General features: G+C 39.9%; 1 protein-coding gene across 14 annotated transcripts in view; it reads right to left on the reverse strand.

Moving 5' to 3' along the window:
- Positions 1-3,688: 3,688 nt before the first annotated feature.
- Positions 3,689-18,217, reverse strand: part of Dus4 (Dihydrouridine synthase 4) — a 333,705-nt gene continuing 319,176 nt past the window's right edge. For all 14 annotated transcript variants that reach the window (XM_071663316.1, XM_071663320.1, XM_071663315.1 and 11 more), the window contains one exon: positions 3,689-9,577. In XM_071663316.1, the coding sequence (XP_071519417.1) occupies positions 9,309-9,577 (269 nt within the window). In that variant the 3' untranslated portion in view covers positions 3,689-9,308. The remainder of the gene's footprint in view (positions 9,578-18,217) is intronic.

Here is an 18,217-nt window from a genome sequence, read left to right on the forward strand (position 1 = left end):
TCTAAATCATCGTCAGACATCATAGGAGTTCATTTTTCAGCTTACAGTAAATAAAATCGAATGAAACATACGCAAGACTACCTAAATCATGATTCGATGCCCAAACGGTCATTCCCAGCTGTTGCTTTTCTATTTGAGCACCTTATGCATATATGCATATATATATATATATATATATATATATATATATATATATATATATATATATATATATATATACATTATCCCTGGGGATAGGGGAGAAAGAGTACTTCCCACGTATTCCCTGCGTGTCGTAGAAGGTGACTAAAAGGGGAGGGAGCGGGGGGCTGGAAATCCTCCCCTCTTTTTTTTTTTTCAATTTTCCAAAAGAAGGAACAGAGAAGGGGGCCAGGTGAGGATATTCCCTCAGAGGCCCAGTCCTCTGTTCTTAACGCTACCTTGCTAACGCGGGAAATGGCGAATAGTTTGAAAGAAAAAAAAAAAAAAAAATATATATATATATATATATATATATATATATATATATATATATATATATATATATATATATATATATAAAGAAAATGAGAGTTGACAAAGAGAATATATGTGTCGGAAATGGAGGGGACAAGAATCGGGAGACCAAACTGGAATTGGAAGAAGAGAATGACAGATTTTGAGAGATCGGGGCCTAAACATGCAGGAGGGTGAAAGGCGTGCACGGGATAGAATTAAACGGAGCAATGTGATATACAGGGTTCGATGTGGTCATTTGACTGAAATAGGGCACATGAAGCACCCTGGTAAACCATGGAAAGGTCAGTGGGGCCTGGATATGGATAGGGGACTGAAGTTTTGGTGTATTACAAATGGCAGCTAGGGAATGGATGTGAGCGAATAAGGCCTTTTTTTTCGTTTTCCTAGCGCTACCTCATTTATGCATAAACTGTAGTTTATGCATATCGTCATGTTCTGAAAAACAAACAGCCGTAAAGTTAAAAGATTAACTAATCAGGGAATCCCTCGAAAACTTTCCAAAAGTTGCTCAATATCAAATTCACGACCATACTCACACCACATCTATATCGTTCCTGGTAACAGTTATATGAAAAAGAAAATCTTGCCTACATCTAACATGTAACGAGATGCGAAGAATAAATCATACTGAGACCAGCTAGACTGTTGCATCCTGACGGTGTCAGAGAATGACGTCAACACCAAGCAATGACTGTTAAATGGAGGGGATGATATCGGAAGCGAGCTGTGGCCATAACCATTCTTTTGATGGTTTACTAAGGATTTGAGGCAGTTAATCCCAACAGGATGTTGGAGATCAGAAGCTACTTACCCCCGAGATCAGGGAGGTAATCTATAATCAGCAACAAATCGAAAGTGACAGACCGACGGTATAATGAAAAAGAATATTGTATACTTGTTTTTCATGACAACCATAGTCACCACAACGTACTGACTGTCAACGGCCAGATTAAGCTTGTGTGGGGTCAGGGGGGGATTTAACTTTTTCTGTAAGGAGAGATAGAAAGGGGGGGGTCAACTGAAGGGGCCATGCACTGAGTTTAAAATAACTGTTATTGTAACGTTGTTACAATGGTAAAACCACCATAGGATTTCAAATAACACAGAAATACTTCCCTTTGTTTTTTCTTTTTTGACAGGTTCTCTCTAGGTAACTACTTCCGATCATGCTGGTGTAGCTCATCCTTGCCGGTGGAAGAGAAGGATCACATGAAGATACATACAAGCTAGTCTGTCCAAACAGTGTCATCAGCAGTGCCATAAGTAAGAAAAAAGAAACCAGAATGGCAACTCCTCACAATTACGAAGTAAAAGTAATGACAAATCCCGCAAATCTTAATGGTAGTGAAGGCTGAGCGATTCCACTGGAGAACGTGTGTGTGTGTGTGTGTGTGTGTGTGTGTGTGTGTGTGTCATGGCCTCAACTGGAGCCTCCACTAAATCTGACTAGGGTTGGGGGAGCCATGCAAACATTTTGTGGGAGGCCTTTTCCTGAGACTGGAATAAAATGATTGAGTTAGGAATATAAAATAAAAGTTTATTGATAACTTGGAACAATCAATCAGTAACAAATTACTATATGACTTGCAATTAGAAAAAAGTACACAGAGAATGCAAATGGAATGAATTGTGGCATGATAGAGTAGGTGAAACATAATACGTTGAGTGGTTTGGGCATGTGGAAAGCAAGCAAGATGGGGACTTTACAAGGAGAGTGTACGATAGTACAATTAAAGTGTTTAGTGTGAAAAGGAAAGTGACATGGGAAAGTAGAGTGGACCCGTACTGGAGGGACAGAAATGGTGAAAGAATGCATGAATGGTGTTTGTGAGGGAGGCATTTAAGGACAGGGACTATTGAAGACCCTTTGGCCATGGCCATGCCCTTGTTGGGAGTTTCTGGAGGGAATGATCTTCAGATAAATAAGGAGCCATATTTGTTTCTTAATTGATGAAAATGAAGTGTTAAATCTGGAATTAAAACATTAAACCTCGTCAGCCTGCTCCTCCACCCATTCTGCCTTTTGCAAACCGACACCCTAATCTCTTATGCCATCATTGTTTCAAACATGTCCATCCTCTTCCTTTCTTATGTATTGAAGGTCAAAGACTCACAATCATGCAAAACTGTCAAGACAACTATACCTTCAAACATAAGCATCCTTGCCCTTACAGACAATGACCTCTCCTTCCACATGCTATTAAATACACTCATGAACGTAGCCCCCTTTGCCACCCCATGGCTCAGTCAGACCTCTTGGTTCCATCCACAGCCACAATCACTCCCAGATACCTAAAGCACTCCACTTCCTTTAAGTTCTCCCAATTCAAACTCAAACCATTCAAAACAATCCCTCTGCTGAACCTCATTATCATATTTCTTGTGTACATTACTCTTTCTCCTATCACACATCATATTAAACTCTTATAAACCACTTCTGAAGGTTCTCTCAAGAGTCTGCCACCAGAGACACTATCTACACAAGGCAAGATTCTGTTTTGAAGCCTTTCTCTCATATATAACTTTAAAAATAATAGGGCAGTCAAATAATTCATCTAAAACTGTTCCTAGATGCAATCATAAGCAGAACTGAAAGCCTGAGCTTTCATATGAAACTAGTGAAAAATGAGTGCCTGTCTTCAGGAATAGAGGCAGTTGATGTCCAACTGTGCTGGAAAGGGCTACATGGAGCTTGATTTCCAGTCTCTTTAGGAATGAGTTCCTAATGATGAGAAGCTCCCCTCACAAAGCATGTTATAAAAAATTGTAGCAACACATCAATAACATAAATAGCCAAAATACACCCAGGGATACCTCACTGAAGTAAGATTGAAAGAGAAGCATTGATCATAAGGTCTATAAATTCCTCTTGCACCTTCAGAGAAGCTCCTAGACTGATGCCTACACAGATTAAGTGAAAGGATCACAAACTTAGTCATACTGCTCAGTGATGATCAACATGATGTGATGCATAAACTTGAAGTTTTTTTGCTACCTTATTCAGAGACAATAATCACATAATGTTCAAACCCTTGGCCAACCCTCTGGTAGAACCAGAAGCCAATAGCTTTTTCCCAACATAAGTCTTGCTTTTCCATTTGAACATGTCCAATGGTCTCCACACTATTTTCTCTCCCCACAGCTGATTTTAACCCGACTTGTCTGAACAGGTAATAAGTATACTCTCACCTCATACTTGCATATTTTATTTCAGTTCATTGTCATGCTTAAAGATGTCAGCCAAATGTGCCAGCAATTGTTTTATTAAAATATACACACTTCAATTTGTAATGCAGTCTCAGAAACTGCTGTATCTAATCCCATAGGTAAAAAATCCTAGTCAGGCCCTAGCATTGCAAAAGCTACTAGTGAACTCTATGTGAAAAAACAGGGATTGGTGATTTGCACCTATCATTTCATTAAGTATGAAGAAAAGGCAAACCTTAAGAAGCCTTGATTTGATAAAGCCGACAACTTTTACAGCTTCAGCAACAACTGATTTCCACTCATCTAGCAGGCTGTTTGTTATGAGATTTTTAGGATGTAGGAAAAAGTGTAGTTTAAACATGTGGGTTTTAATTTTGCACATTCAACATGAAGCAGTCTGAGGCACAGACATGACTGCTAGTAATCCTTCTCCAGTCAAGAATTTGCCCACACTGCACTTAACCATTGTGAAATCAAAAACTGGTGACCAACTCTTGTGTCTTGGTGCACAGGACTAAACTCTTATAACAAATGCATGTGCATCAACAGGAAATGAGTAACAAATTACTGTGAATCATCAAAGTAGGAGAAATAGACCTAATGAAGATGCTTTTCCAAGTGCTGTACCATCTAGAAAAGGATAGCTAACAGTAGTATTAGAAAATCAGCAAAGATCATTTACAGTCCACTAGGTCTGTTGAAAGTCACAACTGTTGGTGAAGACAACAAGCATTCAGACTCTTTTCTCCAGAATCACATAAGAGATATCTACATATATAAAGCACAAAGGTCTATGTGTCTGTGTCCATTATCTAAGTCCTTCTGAGTTACAGGATCAAATTTTACCAAATTTTGCGAGATGATAGCTTGTAACAAGAGGCATGTTAACGTTGGGAATGGGAAGGTTCACAGTACTTTGTAAACACCATCTTCCACGTGGGAGCTGGTGTTACATATACTGGTATGTAATTTGGGTGAAACACATGAACATTTTTCAGAAGCCAATGAAGTGTTTAAAATGTTAGAATTATATTCTTTCATTAATGGTCTTACATTTTAAAACAGACCTTATAGCCTATTATCTATATTTTTACAGCACATATGTTTGTGTGAATGTCTGTCTTTTTGTCCACTATTTAAATACTCCTACATCACAGGGCTGACCACAACAAAATTTTGTGGGATGATAATTTAGAAAACAGGGCAAGTATTTTGGGTGACAAAGGCTGATGTAATAATGAGTCATTCTTATTATTATCATTATTCTTGATCGCTGTTTCTCATGTCAGTTAGGCAGCACCAGGAAACAGACAAAGAAAGGCCCATCCACTCATATACTTATAAATGCCCATACACACACATATACATATCAACATATATACACATCTGCATATTCATTCTTGCTTGCTTTCATCCATTCCCAGCACCACTCTGCCTCACAGGAAAGCAGCATCACTGCCTCCCGCTTCAGCAAGGTAGCGCCAGGAAAATGGGAAAAAAAGGGCACATTCATTCACACTCAGTCTCTAGCTGTCACGTGTAATGCCCCAAAACCACAGCTCCCTATCCACATCCAGGCCCCACAGACCTTTCCATGGTTTACCCGACATTTCATATTTTGATATATCATAAAATTTCATATCACTCCGTAATGTATCTCAACCTAAACCTGAAGAATTCAAGTTTGTAAGAGATACTCTAAGATGTGACAGCCCTGAAATCTATTGGTACTTCAATTGCATTACCAACTAGTTATGTGAGTGGTCCAAGCTATGTGAATGACGAGATTCAACATGAAATGTGCTATGTCTAAATCTAAAAAAATGTAGAGACATTTCTCAATTATGAACACCTAAGACCATCATATGGTGATGGCTCCTAGAGCAATGTTTCCTAATAGCAACATTCAAGAATGAGGGTAAAAATTCTTATTATAACATTATAGCCTTGCAATAGCAACAGGTTTGAAAAATTAAAATTTTTCATCAACCATATATTTTTTTTCCATTAATAATGAAATATTTGAAGATGCTGCAAGGTTTTTGTTATGATGCATTTCATAATAATGCCAAAGGAAAATAACGTATCAGATTTATATCCCATGACCACTGAAAAACTCATTTAGATTCATATCACAGCTGCTAATGATCACTTGAAAGAAACACCAAGTTTTCATATTTTCAATGTGTCATATGAAATACCTAGTATTCTATTTCTTTAATAATAAAATTCATAAAAAAGGAATTTCAAGTTTTTTGAAGTCATCATGTATTTCATAATGGTGGCACAGGAAAATAATTTAGGATTTGTAATTCAGCCCCTTACGGTCACCTTGTAAGGAAGACTAGGTTTTCACATTTTAAATGTCTCATGCAAAATACTTACTATTCTTTCATAATGAAATCCCTAAAGAGGGAATTTTATGAATTTATTAGTCGTCATTGACGTGCTGTCAATGAACCGAGCCAAGGTATGTGAAGCATCTAGGGTAAACCATGGAAAGGTCTGTGGGGCCTGGATATGGATAGGAAGCTATGGTTTTTGGTGCATTACACATGACAGACAGAGACTGAGTGTGAATGAATATGGCCTTTTTGTCTGTCTTCCTGGTGCTACCTCGCTGAAGCAGGGGGGATAGTGATGCTGTTTCCTATGGGGTGGGGTAGCAACAGGAATGAATGAAGGCAAGCAAGTATGTATATGTGTATATATGTTTATGTCTGTGTATGTGTATGTATATGTTGATATGTATATGTGTGTTTATGTATATATATTATCCCTGGGGATAGGGGATTAAGAGTACTTCCCACGTATTCCCTGCGTGTCGTAGAAGGCGACTAAAAGGGGAGGGAGCGGGGGGCTGGAAATCCTCTCCTCTCGTTTTTTTTTAATTTTCCAAAAGAAGGAACAGAGGGGGCCAGGTGAGCATATTCCAAAAAAGGCCCAGTCCTCTGTTCTTAACGCTACCTCACTAACGCGGGAAATGGTGAATAGTTTAAAAGAAAGAAAGAATGTATATATATGTGTATTTGAGTGGATGGGCACTACCTCACTCATGCAAGAAACAGTGATTAAGTAAAATAAATAAATAAATAAATATAAACATTTCGTAATAATGACAGAGCAGAATAATCTAAGATTCACATCCAGATTCTGACAATCATCTTGCAAGGAACACCATATTTTCACACCTTTAACTTTCCATGTAAAATAACTGATATTTTTTCTTTAATAACAATATACATAATGAGGGTAATTATCTAACTATATCTTTAATGCCCATTCCCTTCTGCAACTCCCATCAAGGGGGTTGCCACAGTAAAAAAATCTCCACTTATCCCTCTCCTTACATGCCCCGCTTGCATACACCATACCATGCATTCTTTTCCCTTATCTCTCCCTCCAATACTCTTCCAATCTATTTCCCCATGTCAAAGGTGGTCTCCCTCTCACACCATCCCTTTTAATGGTACTATTGTACACTCTCCTAGTAAACTCCCCATCCGGCATTCTCTCCAGAGCCCATACCACAACCAAACATACAATCTCTCCTTGTCATACATAACATTTGACAACACTTCACTCACACAACTCATTCTTCATATCACTAGAGTTTCTGATGGTTAGTGCTAAGCGCTATCCCTGCCTTTTGGCAAAATGGTAGGAGCAATAGATAAAAGTAATTGGTAGGAACATTTAGGCAGGAGCATTAGATAGAAAAATTAGGAAGAAGTAGCCGGTAGGAACAATAGGCATGAGCATTACGTAGAAGTAGGTTTCACCCACTCTACCACTCCACAATTAATTTCCTTTGCATTCCCTGCCATATTAAATCTCTCACACCTTCCTAACTTTCTTTATTCCATCTAGTCATACCACATTCTCAAATAACTCATTCCCACAGCCTCTATTCTTAACCTCTGTGACACATCCTATGTCCATGTCTCTACTGCATAGGGTCTGCAGGACTATGCTGTTCTTTAATCCTTTCTTCACTTTCATACTTACACCTCTACCCTTCACTTTCTGTTAAAGGACCCATAGACTTTTCTGCCATGTACTGCTCGCTCCTTCCATATCACAAACTTAGTAGTTGTTGGGCAGCCAATGACCAAAAAGGTACTTCCTGCCTGGGTATTGGGAGGGTTAGTGACAGTTGCATAGTGAGCCAGTACTTCAGCGGTTGTCAAGTTGCACTCTTCTAACCCAGGTAGCTGTTTTTTCTTTCTGCCTCACTGACACATGGACTTCTGGAATTCTGTCTACAAACATACAACCTCTCCTTGTCATACATAATATTTGACAGCACTTTACTCAAACAACTCATTCTTTGTAACACTTGATTTTCTTGTGGTGAGCGTCATGTGCTAGTCCTGCCTTTTGGCAAAATGGTAGGAGTAATAGATAAAAGTAGTTGGTAGGAAGATTCAGGCAGGAGGATTAGGTAGAAGTTGTAGGTAGGAACATTAGGCATGAGCCTTAAGTAGGAACCTCTGCAAACACTGTGCTAGAGGTGCCCTCTGCCAGTGGCCTGTTAAGGGTGAAGCACTAAAGGATAAAAAGCAACAGAAGTTCACTAGTTATGAAGACCTCATTGTCGTGGCCACCCCCTTGAGGGAGTTCCAGTTGGAAACAGGCATCAGAGATGTAGACAGATAGATAGATACCCAAATTGCTCCCAAATACTAAAGTTTGACAGCTCTTCCCCAATATCTCTAACATGCTTTAGTACAATTTTTTCTCAATCTATAAGACTTAGCAAAATCTATACTTTCACTCTTTTGTTTCCTTTCAAACACTTTTACTAGCATTTACCTTCAGTTGCCTAAAACACAGTTGCAACCTTTTGCAACTCCTCTCCACTTATTGCAAACAACATGTCATCATTTGCAAACAGGCTTGTCACTCGCCACCACACCTCACCACAAAACGCCATCTCTACATCCCATTTCCCTAGTTTTGATTTGATCTCTAATCACTCCATCCATGTATATGTTAAGATGCCATATGACATCACACACCCCTGCCTCAAACCCACATGTACCTGAAGCTTTCACTCAACTCTCCACACCCTTACACATACATTTTCTCTTTTATAGAAGGTTTTCACATCATCTAACATGTGTACCCCTACCCCATACATCCTTAACACATCCCATACAGCATTCTGCTTGATTATGTCAAGTACTTTCTCCAGATCCATAAAAGCTATATGATATATGATATTGATGATATATTCTAATTACTGACCATTACCTCTGTCAGAGATCTATGATATGAATAAATGCTGCTAAATGAGGCATAAACTGGGGAAACAAAGTAATGAAAATATAGGAATATAATGATAATGAAAAAAGTAAAATACTGGAATTCCCAAAAGATGTCCAATAGTAAAAAAGTATGCAGTGGAACCTGAGAGAAGCTCCATTACAAATAAAAATATTGCACATACAGAAGATCTATCAGAAAATTTCTTTTATGGGTATTTCTTTCTTGTGAAAAGTTTATGTATGTAAATATGCTCAATAATCTACTTGTCATTTTAAAAAGCAAATTAACATCTAAAATGCACTGTACGATCTTGACTATTCATCAAGTGGAGTTTAAATGAAAAGCACAAAAAATTCCATCATGTATTTTTCTGTCAAATACGCTAACACTCCAGAAGTACTACCCAGTATATTGAAGTATCTCCTTTCGGCTCTTGAAAGAGACTTGTCCATCATATATATAAGATGGTGATGAAAACAGGCGAAATTAGTTCCAGTTGTGAGGGCAATGTTGACCCAATCCTTGACACATTCAAGTGGTGTAGTTTTATGGCCAGCATACATTGCTGGGTTTTCTAGCATTCCTCTTGCTGCCATTACACCTGGTAGAAATACACATATTAGTAAAGTCCAATGTTACAATAAATCATTAAAAGACTACCATCAGAGTGAATGACAAGAACAGTATGGCTTCATGAGGATACACTGCATGTCTTAAAAAAAAAAAGGAATGGCTACAGCATATAAAAAGAAGTAAGTAAATGAATGATCATGTGTGTGTGTGTGTGTGTGTGTGTGTGTGTGATTACTTATAACTTTTATCTTTTTTATCTTTTTTTTTTTTTTTTGCTTTGTCGCTGTCTCCCGCATTTGCAAGGTAGCGCAAGGAAACAGACGAAAGAAATGGCCCAACCCACCCCCATACACATGTATATACATACGTCCACACATGCAAATATACATACCTACACAACTTTCCATGGTTTACCCCAGACGCTTCACATGCCCTGATTCAATCCACTGACAGCACGTCAACCCCGGTATACCACATCCATCCAATTCACTCTATTCCTTGCCCTCCTTTCACCCTCCTGCATGTTCAGGCCCCGATCACACAAAATCTTTTTCACTCCATCTTTCCACCTCCAATTTCGTCTCCCACTTCTCCTCGTTCCCTCCACCTCCAACACATATATCCTCTTGGTCAATCTTTCCTCACTCATTCTCTCCATGTGCCCAAACCATTTCAAAACACCCTCTTCTGCTCTCTCAACCACGCTCTTTTTATTTCCACACATCTCTCTTACCCTTACGTTACTTACTCGATCAAACCACCTCACACCACACATTGTCCTCAAACATCTCATTTCCAGCAAATCCATCCTCCTGCGCACAACTCTATCCATAGCCCACGCCTCGCAACCATACAACATTGTTGGAACCACTATTCCTTCAAACATATCCATTTTTGCTTTCTGAGATAATGTTCTCGACTTCCACACATTCTTCAAGGCTCCCAGGATTTTCGCCCCCTCCCCCACCCTATGATCCATTTCCGCTTCCATGGTTCCATCCGTTGCCAGATCCACTCCCAGATATCTAAAAACACTTTACTTCCTCCAGTTTTTCTCCATTCAAACTTACCTCCCAATTGACTTGACCCTCAACCCTACTGTACCTAATAACCTTGCTCTTATTCACATTTACTCTTAACTTTCTTCTTTCACACACTTTACCAAACTCAGTCACCAGCTTCTGCAGTTTCTCATATGAATCAGCCACCAGCGCTGTATCATCACCGAACAACAACTGACTCACTTCCCAAGCTCTCTCATCCCCAACAGACTTCATACTTGCCCCTCTTTCCAAAACTCTTGCATTAACCTCCCTAACAACCCCATCCATAAACAAATTAAACAACCATGGAGACATCACACACCCCTGCCGCAATCCTACATTCACTGAGAACCAATCACTTTCCTCTCTTCCTACACGTACACATGCCTTACATCCTCGATAAAAACTTTTCACTGCTTCTAACAACTTGCCTCCCACACCATATATTCTTAATACCTTCCACAGAGCATCTCTATCAACTCTATCATATGCCTTCTCCAGATCCATAAATGCTACATACAAATCCATTTGCTTTTCTAAGTATTTCTCACATACATTCTTCAAAGCAAACACCTGATCCACACATCCTCTACCACTTCTGAAACCACACTGCTCTTCCCCAATCTGATGCTCTGTACATGCCTTCACCCTCTCAATCAATACTCTCCCATATAATTTACCAGGAATACTCAACAAACTTATACCTGCATACAATATTGGGACGGTTCAACACTTATAGGAATCCATCTCTTAAATCTTTACAATCATATTTGTATACATAAACTTTTTCACCAATCTGTGCTCAGAATTAAACCCAGTGCCACACTTACTATGACTGTTACAACATGGTCTTAGTCACTGGTTTACCACTTATATGGTACTGAGTTTGATCCCAGGCTCTTAATGATGAAAGGGTTTACATTTCATTTCCATTTTGTCACTCGTTTGATCTGTAAATATATTATCAAAAATTTTAAAAGTTGTAACTCTTACTGTTTCTTCATTTATGTTGCTCCATATAAAGAGAATTAATTCATATCTCTAATTTCTTGCTATGTTTCTCAGCATGCACTCCAGTCTTAATTTCCTTTAATACTGAAAAGCTAATTCATTTGCAACTTTTTCAATTAATTCAAAAGTAAAAGAGTCAATGTTTCCTATTCATTCCCTGTAAATGGTTATGCAGTCCTATTTATGTCCAATAAATGCTGTAAATATTTAATGAACACCTTGTTCTAACTGAACATTTTACTCATTGACCATTATCTTTGTTGGTGTTCCAGAGATAGGTTGGGGATACATACAAACCTAAATCCTACTTGTACAAAGACTCCTGTAATTTCTCTTCTGTATGATGGTAATCATACATGGGTCTCCATTTACTGTGCCCTAACACTGTTACTTTGCATCCAATCTGGATGAATTTCACAGACACATATCTAACTAATGTCCCTCTATAGTTTAGGACAGTCCAAGATATTTCTATATCTCATGATACCATCTTCACCTACAAACATATTCAGGCATGATTCCAATTCCTGATTAATCATGTGCATGAATGTGTGTGATTACTATTTCCATGTAAAGGGAAGATAATTTCACACATGTAATTATCTATCTGTAATATATGCGAGGGAGTTATGTACTTGTGGGGCTCCATCTCTCAAACATTTTCTTCTATCATACAACTATTCAAATTCTGTATGCTGTCTGCATTAACCATGTCTTCAGTCATTTCACATCATCTATCCACCATTTTCATACTATTAAATAGCTTCTTCACATCTTTTCAGAACAAGTCCCTAGCTTAATTTCATGCTATGTCCCTTGGTTGTTCTATCCCTACATCTTTTGAAGATCTGTACACTATGTCATCATTCTGGTTTAAAAACTTAAAGATGTCACCACACCACTCCTCACTTTCTCTTCTTCCATGAAGGGAAAATTTAAGGCTTCTTGCCTTTCCCTGCAACTCCCCTCTCTTACTTCTGGGACATCATTAAGAGTCCATCTCTGGTCCTTCTCTATCAAGTCTCTGAGCTTTTTTTAAGTGTGGTGACCAAACCTGAGAAGCATATTCTGCTTTTGGCCTTATGCAGGATATTTGTGAACAACTTCTGGGACTCTGGCGACAGGTCAGGGACAACATCAACTCCTAAGTCCCTCTCACACATAGATCCCTGCACATTATTTCCAGCTAAAGAACATTCATACTGAATCTTCATTCACTGTGTCCTATCTTATTTCTCTGAATATATTGGGTTGAATTTCAGCAAAAGAACACTCATAATGAGGTCTTCTTTCACTATGTCCTATCCTATTTCTTTACATTAATTGGGCTGATTATCATCTACTATTATTCCTGGGGACATGGTAGAAAGAATACTTTCCACATATTCCCTGCATGTTGTAGATGACTAAAAGGAACAATAGTGTGTGTGTGTGTGTGTGTGTGTGTGTGTGTGTGTGTGTGTGTGTGTGTGTGTGTGTGTGTGTGTGGGTGGGTTGGGGGGGGGGGGGGGGGGGGGGGGGGGGGCTTGAAATCTACCGCTCATTTTACTTTTTCAAAAGAAGGAACAGAAAAGAGGGCCAAATGAGGAGTTTTCCCTTCTAAGGCTCAGTAATCTGTTCTGTAATGCTACCTCGCTAATGTAGGAAATGGTGAATATGTATGAAAAAGAGAAAATCATCAACCATAAATCTGACCCAATGTGAAGTCCATTTGCGAAACTTCCTAAATTTCTGTATGCTATCAGCACTAATCACATCTTCATTCATTTCATTCCATTCACTCACCATTCTCACACTATAAAAGTACTTCCTCACATCTCTTTGAACAAGTTTCTTGCTCAATTTTACATCACATCTGGTTGTTCTACCTCTATTTCTCTCGAAGAACTGTTCACTATGTCATCAATCTGTTTCAGAAACTTACTTAAGATTGTAATCAGGTCAACTTTCACTCTTCTCTCTTCCAAGGTGGACAAATCTAAAGCCTCTAGCCTTTCCCTGTCACTCAGCTCTCTTAATTATGATACAGGTTGAACCTCCTTAATCTGGCAACCTTGGGACCTGGCCATTACTTAACCACAGAAAATGCTAGAAAACAGAAATTGAACCCTAAGGGAACCCCCTATGTAAACATATTCCCGACCCCTAGTCTTGCTGGCTCATTTCACATACATAATGCTGCGTTATCATAAGTAGAACAAAGCTTGAAAAAGAAAATAATTATATACTTTTATTATGCTTTGTCGCTGACTCCCGCATTAGCGAGGTAGCGCAAGGAAACAGACGAAAGAATGGTCCAACCCACCCACATACACATGTATATACACACACTTCCACACATGCACATATACATACCTATACATTTCAACGTATACATTTTTTTTTTTTTTTTTGCTTTGTCGCTGTCTCCCGCGTTTGCGAGGTAGCGCAAGGAAACAGACGAAAGAAATGGCCCAACCCATCCCATACACATGTATATACATACGTCCACACATGCAAATATACATACCTACACAGCTTTCCATGGTTTACCCCAGACGCTTCACATGCCCTGATTCAATCCACTGACAGCACGTCAACCCCGGTATACCACATCCATCCAATTCACTCTATTCCTTGCCCTCCTTTCACCCTCCTGCATGTTCAGGCCCCGATCACACAAAATCTTTTTCACTCCATCTTTCCACCTCCAATTTGGTCTCCCACTTCTCCTCGTTCCCTCCACCTCCGACACATATATCCTCTTGGTCAATCTTTCCTCACTCATTCTCCCCATGTGCCAAAACCATTTCAAAACACCCTCTTCTGCTCTCTCAACCACGCTCTTTTTATTTCCACACATCTCTCTTACCCTTACGTTACTTACTCGATCAAACCACCTCACACCACACACTGTCCTCAAACATCTCATTTCCAGCAAATCCATCCTCCTGCACACAACTCTATCCATAGCCCACGCCTCGCAACCATACAACATTGTTGGAACCACTATTCCTTCAAACATACCCATTTTTGCTTTCCGAGATAATGTTCTCCACTTTCACACATTCTTCAAGGCTCCCAGAATTTTTGCCCCCTCCCCCACCCTATTATTCACTTCCGCTTCCATGGTTCCATCTGCTGCCAGATCCACTCCCAGATATCTAAAACACTTTACTTCCTCCAGTTTTTCTCCATTCAAACTTACCTCCCAACTGACTTGACCTTCAACCCTACTGTACCTAATAACCATGCTCTTATTCACATTTACTCTTAACTTTCTTCTTTCACACACTTTACCAAACTCAGTCACCAGCTTCTGCAGTTTCTCATATGAATCAGCCACCAGCGCTGTATCATCACCGAACAACAACTGACTCACTTCCCAAGCTCTCTCATCCCCAACAGACTTCATACTTGCCCCTCTTTCCAAAACTCTTGCATTTATCTCCCTAACAACCCCATCCATAAACAAATTAAACAACCATGGAGACATCACACACCCCTGCCGCAAACCTACATTCACTGAGAACCAATCACTTTCCTCTCTTCCTACACGTACACATGCCTTACATCCTCGATAAAAACTTTTCACTGCTTCTAACAACTTGCCTCCCACACCATATATTCTTAATACCTTCCACAGGGCATCTCTATCAACTCTATCATATGCCTTCTCCAGATCCATAAATGCTACATACAAATCCATTTGCTTTTCTAAGTATTTCTCACATACATTCTTCAAAGCAAACACCTGATCCACACATCCTCTACCACTTTTGAAACCACACTGCTCTTCCCCAATCTGATGCTCTGTACATGCCTTCACCCTCTCAATCAATACCCTCCCATATAATTTACCAGGAATACTCAACAAACTTATACCTCTGTAATTTGAGCACTCACTCTTATCTCCTTTGCCTTTGTACAATGGCACTATGCACGCATTCTGCCAATCCTCAGGCACCTCACCATGAGTCATACATACATTAAATAACCTTACCAACCAGTCAATAATACAGTCACCCCCTTTTTTAATAAATTCCACTGCAATACCATCCAAACCTGCTGCCTTGCCGGCTTTCATCTTCCGCAAAGCTTTTACTACCTCTTCTCTGTTTACTAAATCATTTTCCCTAACCCTCTCACTTTGCACACCACCTCGACCAAAACACCCTATATCTGCCACTCTATCATCAAACACATTCAACAAACCTTCAAAATACTCACTCCATCTCCTTCTCACATCACCACTACTTGTTATCACCTCCCCATTTGCGCCCTTCACTGAAGTTCCCATTTGCTCCCTTGTCTTACGCACTTTATTTACCTCCTTCCAGAACATCTTTTTATTCTCCCTAAAATTTAATGATACTCTCTCACCCTAACTCTCATTTGCCCTCTTTTTCACCTCTTGCACCTTTCTCTTGACCTCCTGTCTCTTTCTTTTATACATCTCCCACTCAATTGCATTTTTTCCCTGCAAAAATCGTCCAAATGCCTCTCTCTTCTCTTTCACTAATAATCTTACTTCTTCATCCCACCACTCACTACCCTTTCTAATCAACCCACCTCCCACTCTTCTCATGCCACAAGCATCTTTTGCGCAATCCATCACTGATTCCCTAAATACATCCCATTCCTCCCCCACTCCCCTTACTTCCATTGTTCTCACCTTTTTCCATTCTGTACTCAGTCTCTCCTGGTACTTCCTCACACAAGTCTCCTTCCCAAGCTCACTTACTCTCACCACCCTCTTCACCCCAACATTCACTCTTCTTTTCTGAAAACCCATACAAATCTTCACCTTAGCCTCCACAAGATAATGATCAGACAACCCTCCAGTTGCACCTCTCAGCACATTAACATCCAAAAGTCTCTCTTTCGCGCGCCTGTCAATTAACACGTAATCCAATACCGCTCTCTGGCCATCTCTCCTACTTACATACGTATACTTATGTATATCTCGCTTTTTAAACCAGGTATTCCCAATCACCAGTCCTTTTTCAGCACATAAATCTACAAGCTCTTCACCATTTCCATTAACAACACTGAACACCCCACGTATACCAATTATTCCCTCAACTGCCACATTACTCACCTTTGCGTTCAAATCACCCATCACTATAACCCGGTCTTGTGCATCAAAACCACTAACACACTCATTCAGCTGCTCCCAAAACACTTGCCTCTCATGATCTTTCTTCTCATGCCCAGGTGCATTTGCACCAATAATCACCCATCTCTCCATCAACTTTCAGTTTTGCCCATATTAATCGAGAATTTACTTTCTTACATTCTATCACATACTCCCACAACTCCTGTTTCAGGAGTACTGCTACTCCTTCCCTTGCTCTTATCCTCTCACTAACCCCTGACTTTACTCCCAAGACATTTCCAAACCACTCTTCCCCTTTACCCTTGAGCTTCGTTTCACTCAGAGCCAAAACATCCAGGTTCCTTTCCTCAAACATACTACCTATCTCTCCTTTGTTCACATCTTGGTTACATCCACACACATTTAGACACCCCAGTCTGAGCCTTCGAGGAGGATGAGCACTCCCCGCGTGACTCCTTCTTCTGTTTCCCATTTTAGAAAGTTAAAAAATACAAGGAGGGGAGGATTTCTGGCCCCCCGCTCCCATCCCCTCTAGTCGCCTTCTATGACATGCGAGGAATGCGTGGGAAGTATTCTTTCACCCGTATCCCAGGGATAATATACATATATATACACATATACACACATACACATACATACGCACATATACACACACACACACATATACATATATATACATATACAGACATATACCTATATACACATGTACATAATTCATACTTGCTGCCTTTATTCATTCCCATCGCCACTCCGCCACACATGAAATGACAACCCCTCCCCCAGCACGCACACAAGGTAGCGCTAGGAAAAGACAACAAAGGCCACATTTGTTCACACTCAGTCTCTAGCTGTCATGTATAATGCACCGAAACCACAGCTCCCTTTCCACATCCAGGCCCCATAAAACTTTCCATGGTTTACACCAGATGCTTCACATGCCCTGGTTCAATCCATTGTCAGCCCGTCGACCCCGGTATAGCACTTGTTCCAATTCACTCTATTCCTTGCACGCCTTTCACCCTCCTGCATGTTCAGGCCCCAATCGCTCAAAATCTTTTTCACTCCATCCTTCTACCTCCAATTTGGTTGCCCACTTCTCGTTCCCTCCACCTCTGACACATATATCCTCTTTGTCTATCTCTCCTCACTCATTCTCTCCATGTGACCAAATCATTTCAATACACCCTCTTCTGCTCTCTCAACCACACTCTTTTTATTACCACACATCTCTCTTACCCTTTCATTACTTATTCGATCAAACCATCTCACATCACATATTGTCCTCAAACACCTCATTTCCAACACATCCACCCTCCTCCACACTACCCTATCTATAACCCATGCCTCACAACCATATAACATTGTTGGAACCACTATTCCTTCAAACACACCCATTTTTGCTTTCCGAGATAATGTTCTCACCTTCCACACATTTTTCACTCTCCCAGAACTTTCGCCCCCCTCCCCCACCCTGTGATTCCCTTCTGTATCCATGGTTCCATCCGCTGTTAAATCC

This window comes from Panulirus ornatus, chromosome 7 (genome assembly GCF_036320965.1).
Source record: "Panulirus ornatus isolate Po-2019 chromosome 7, ASM3632096v1, whole genome shotgun sequence".
Classification (NCBI taxonomy): Eukaryota; Metazoa; Arthropoda; class Malacostraca; order Decapoda; family Palinuridae; genus Panulirus; species Panulirus ornatus.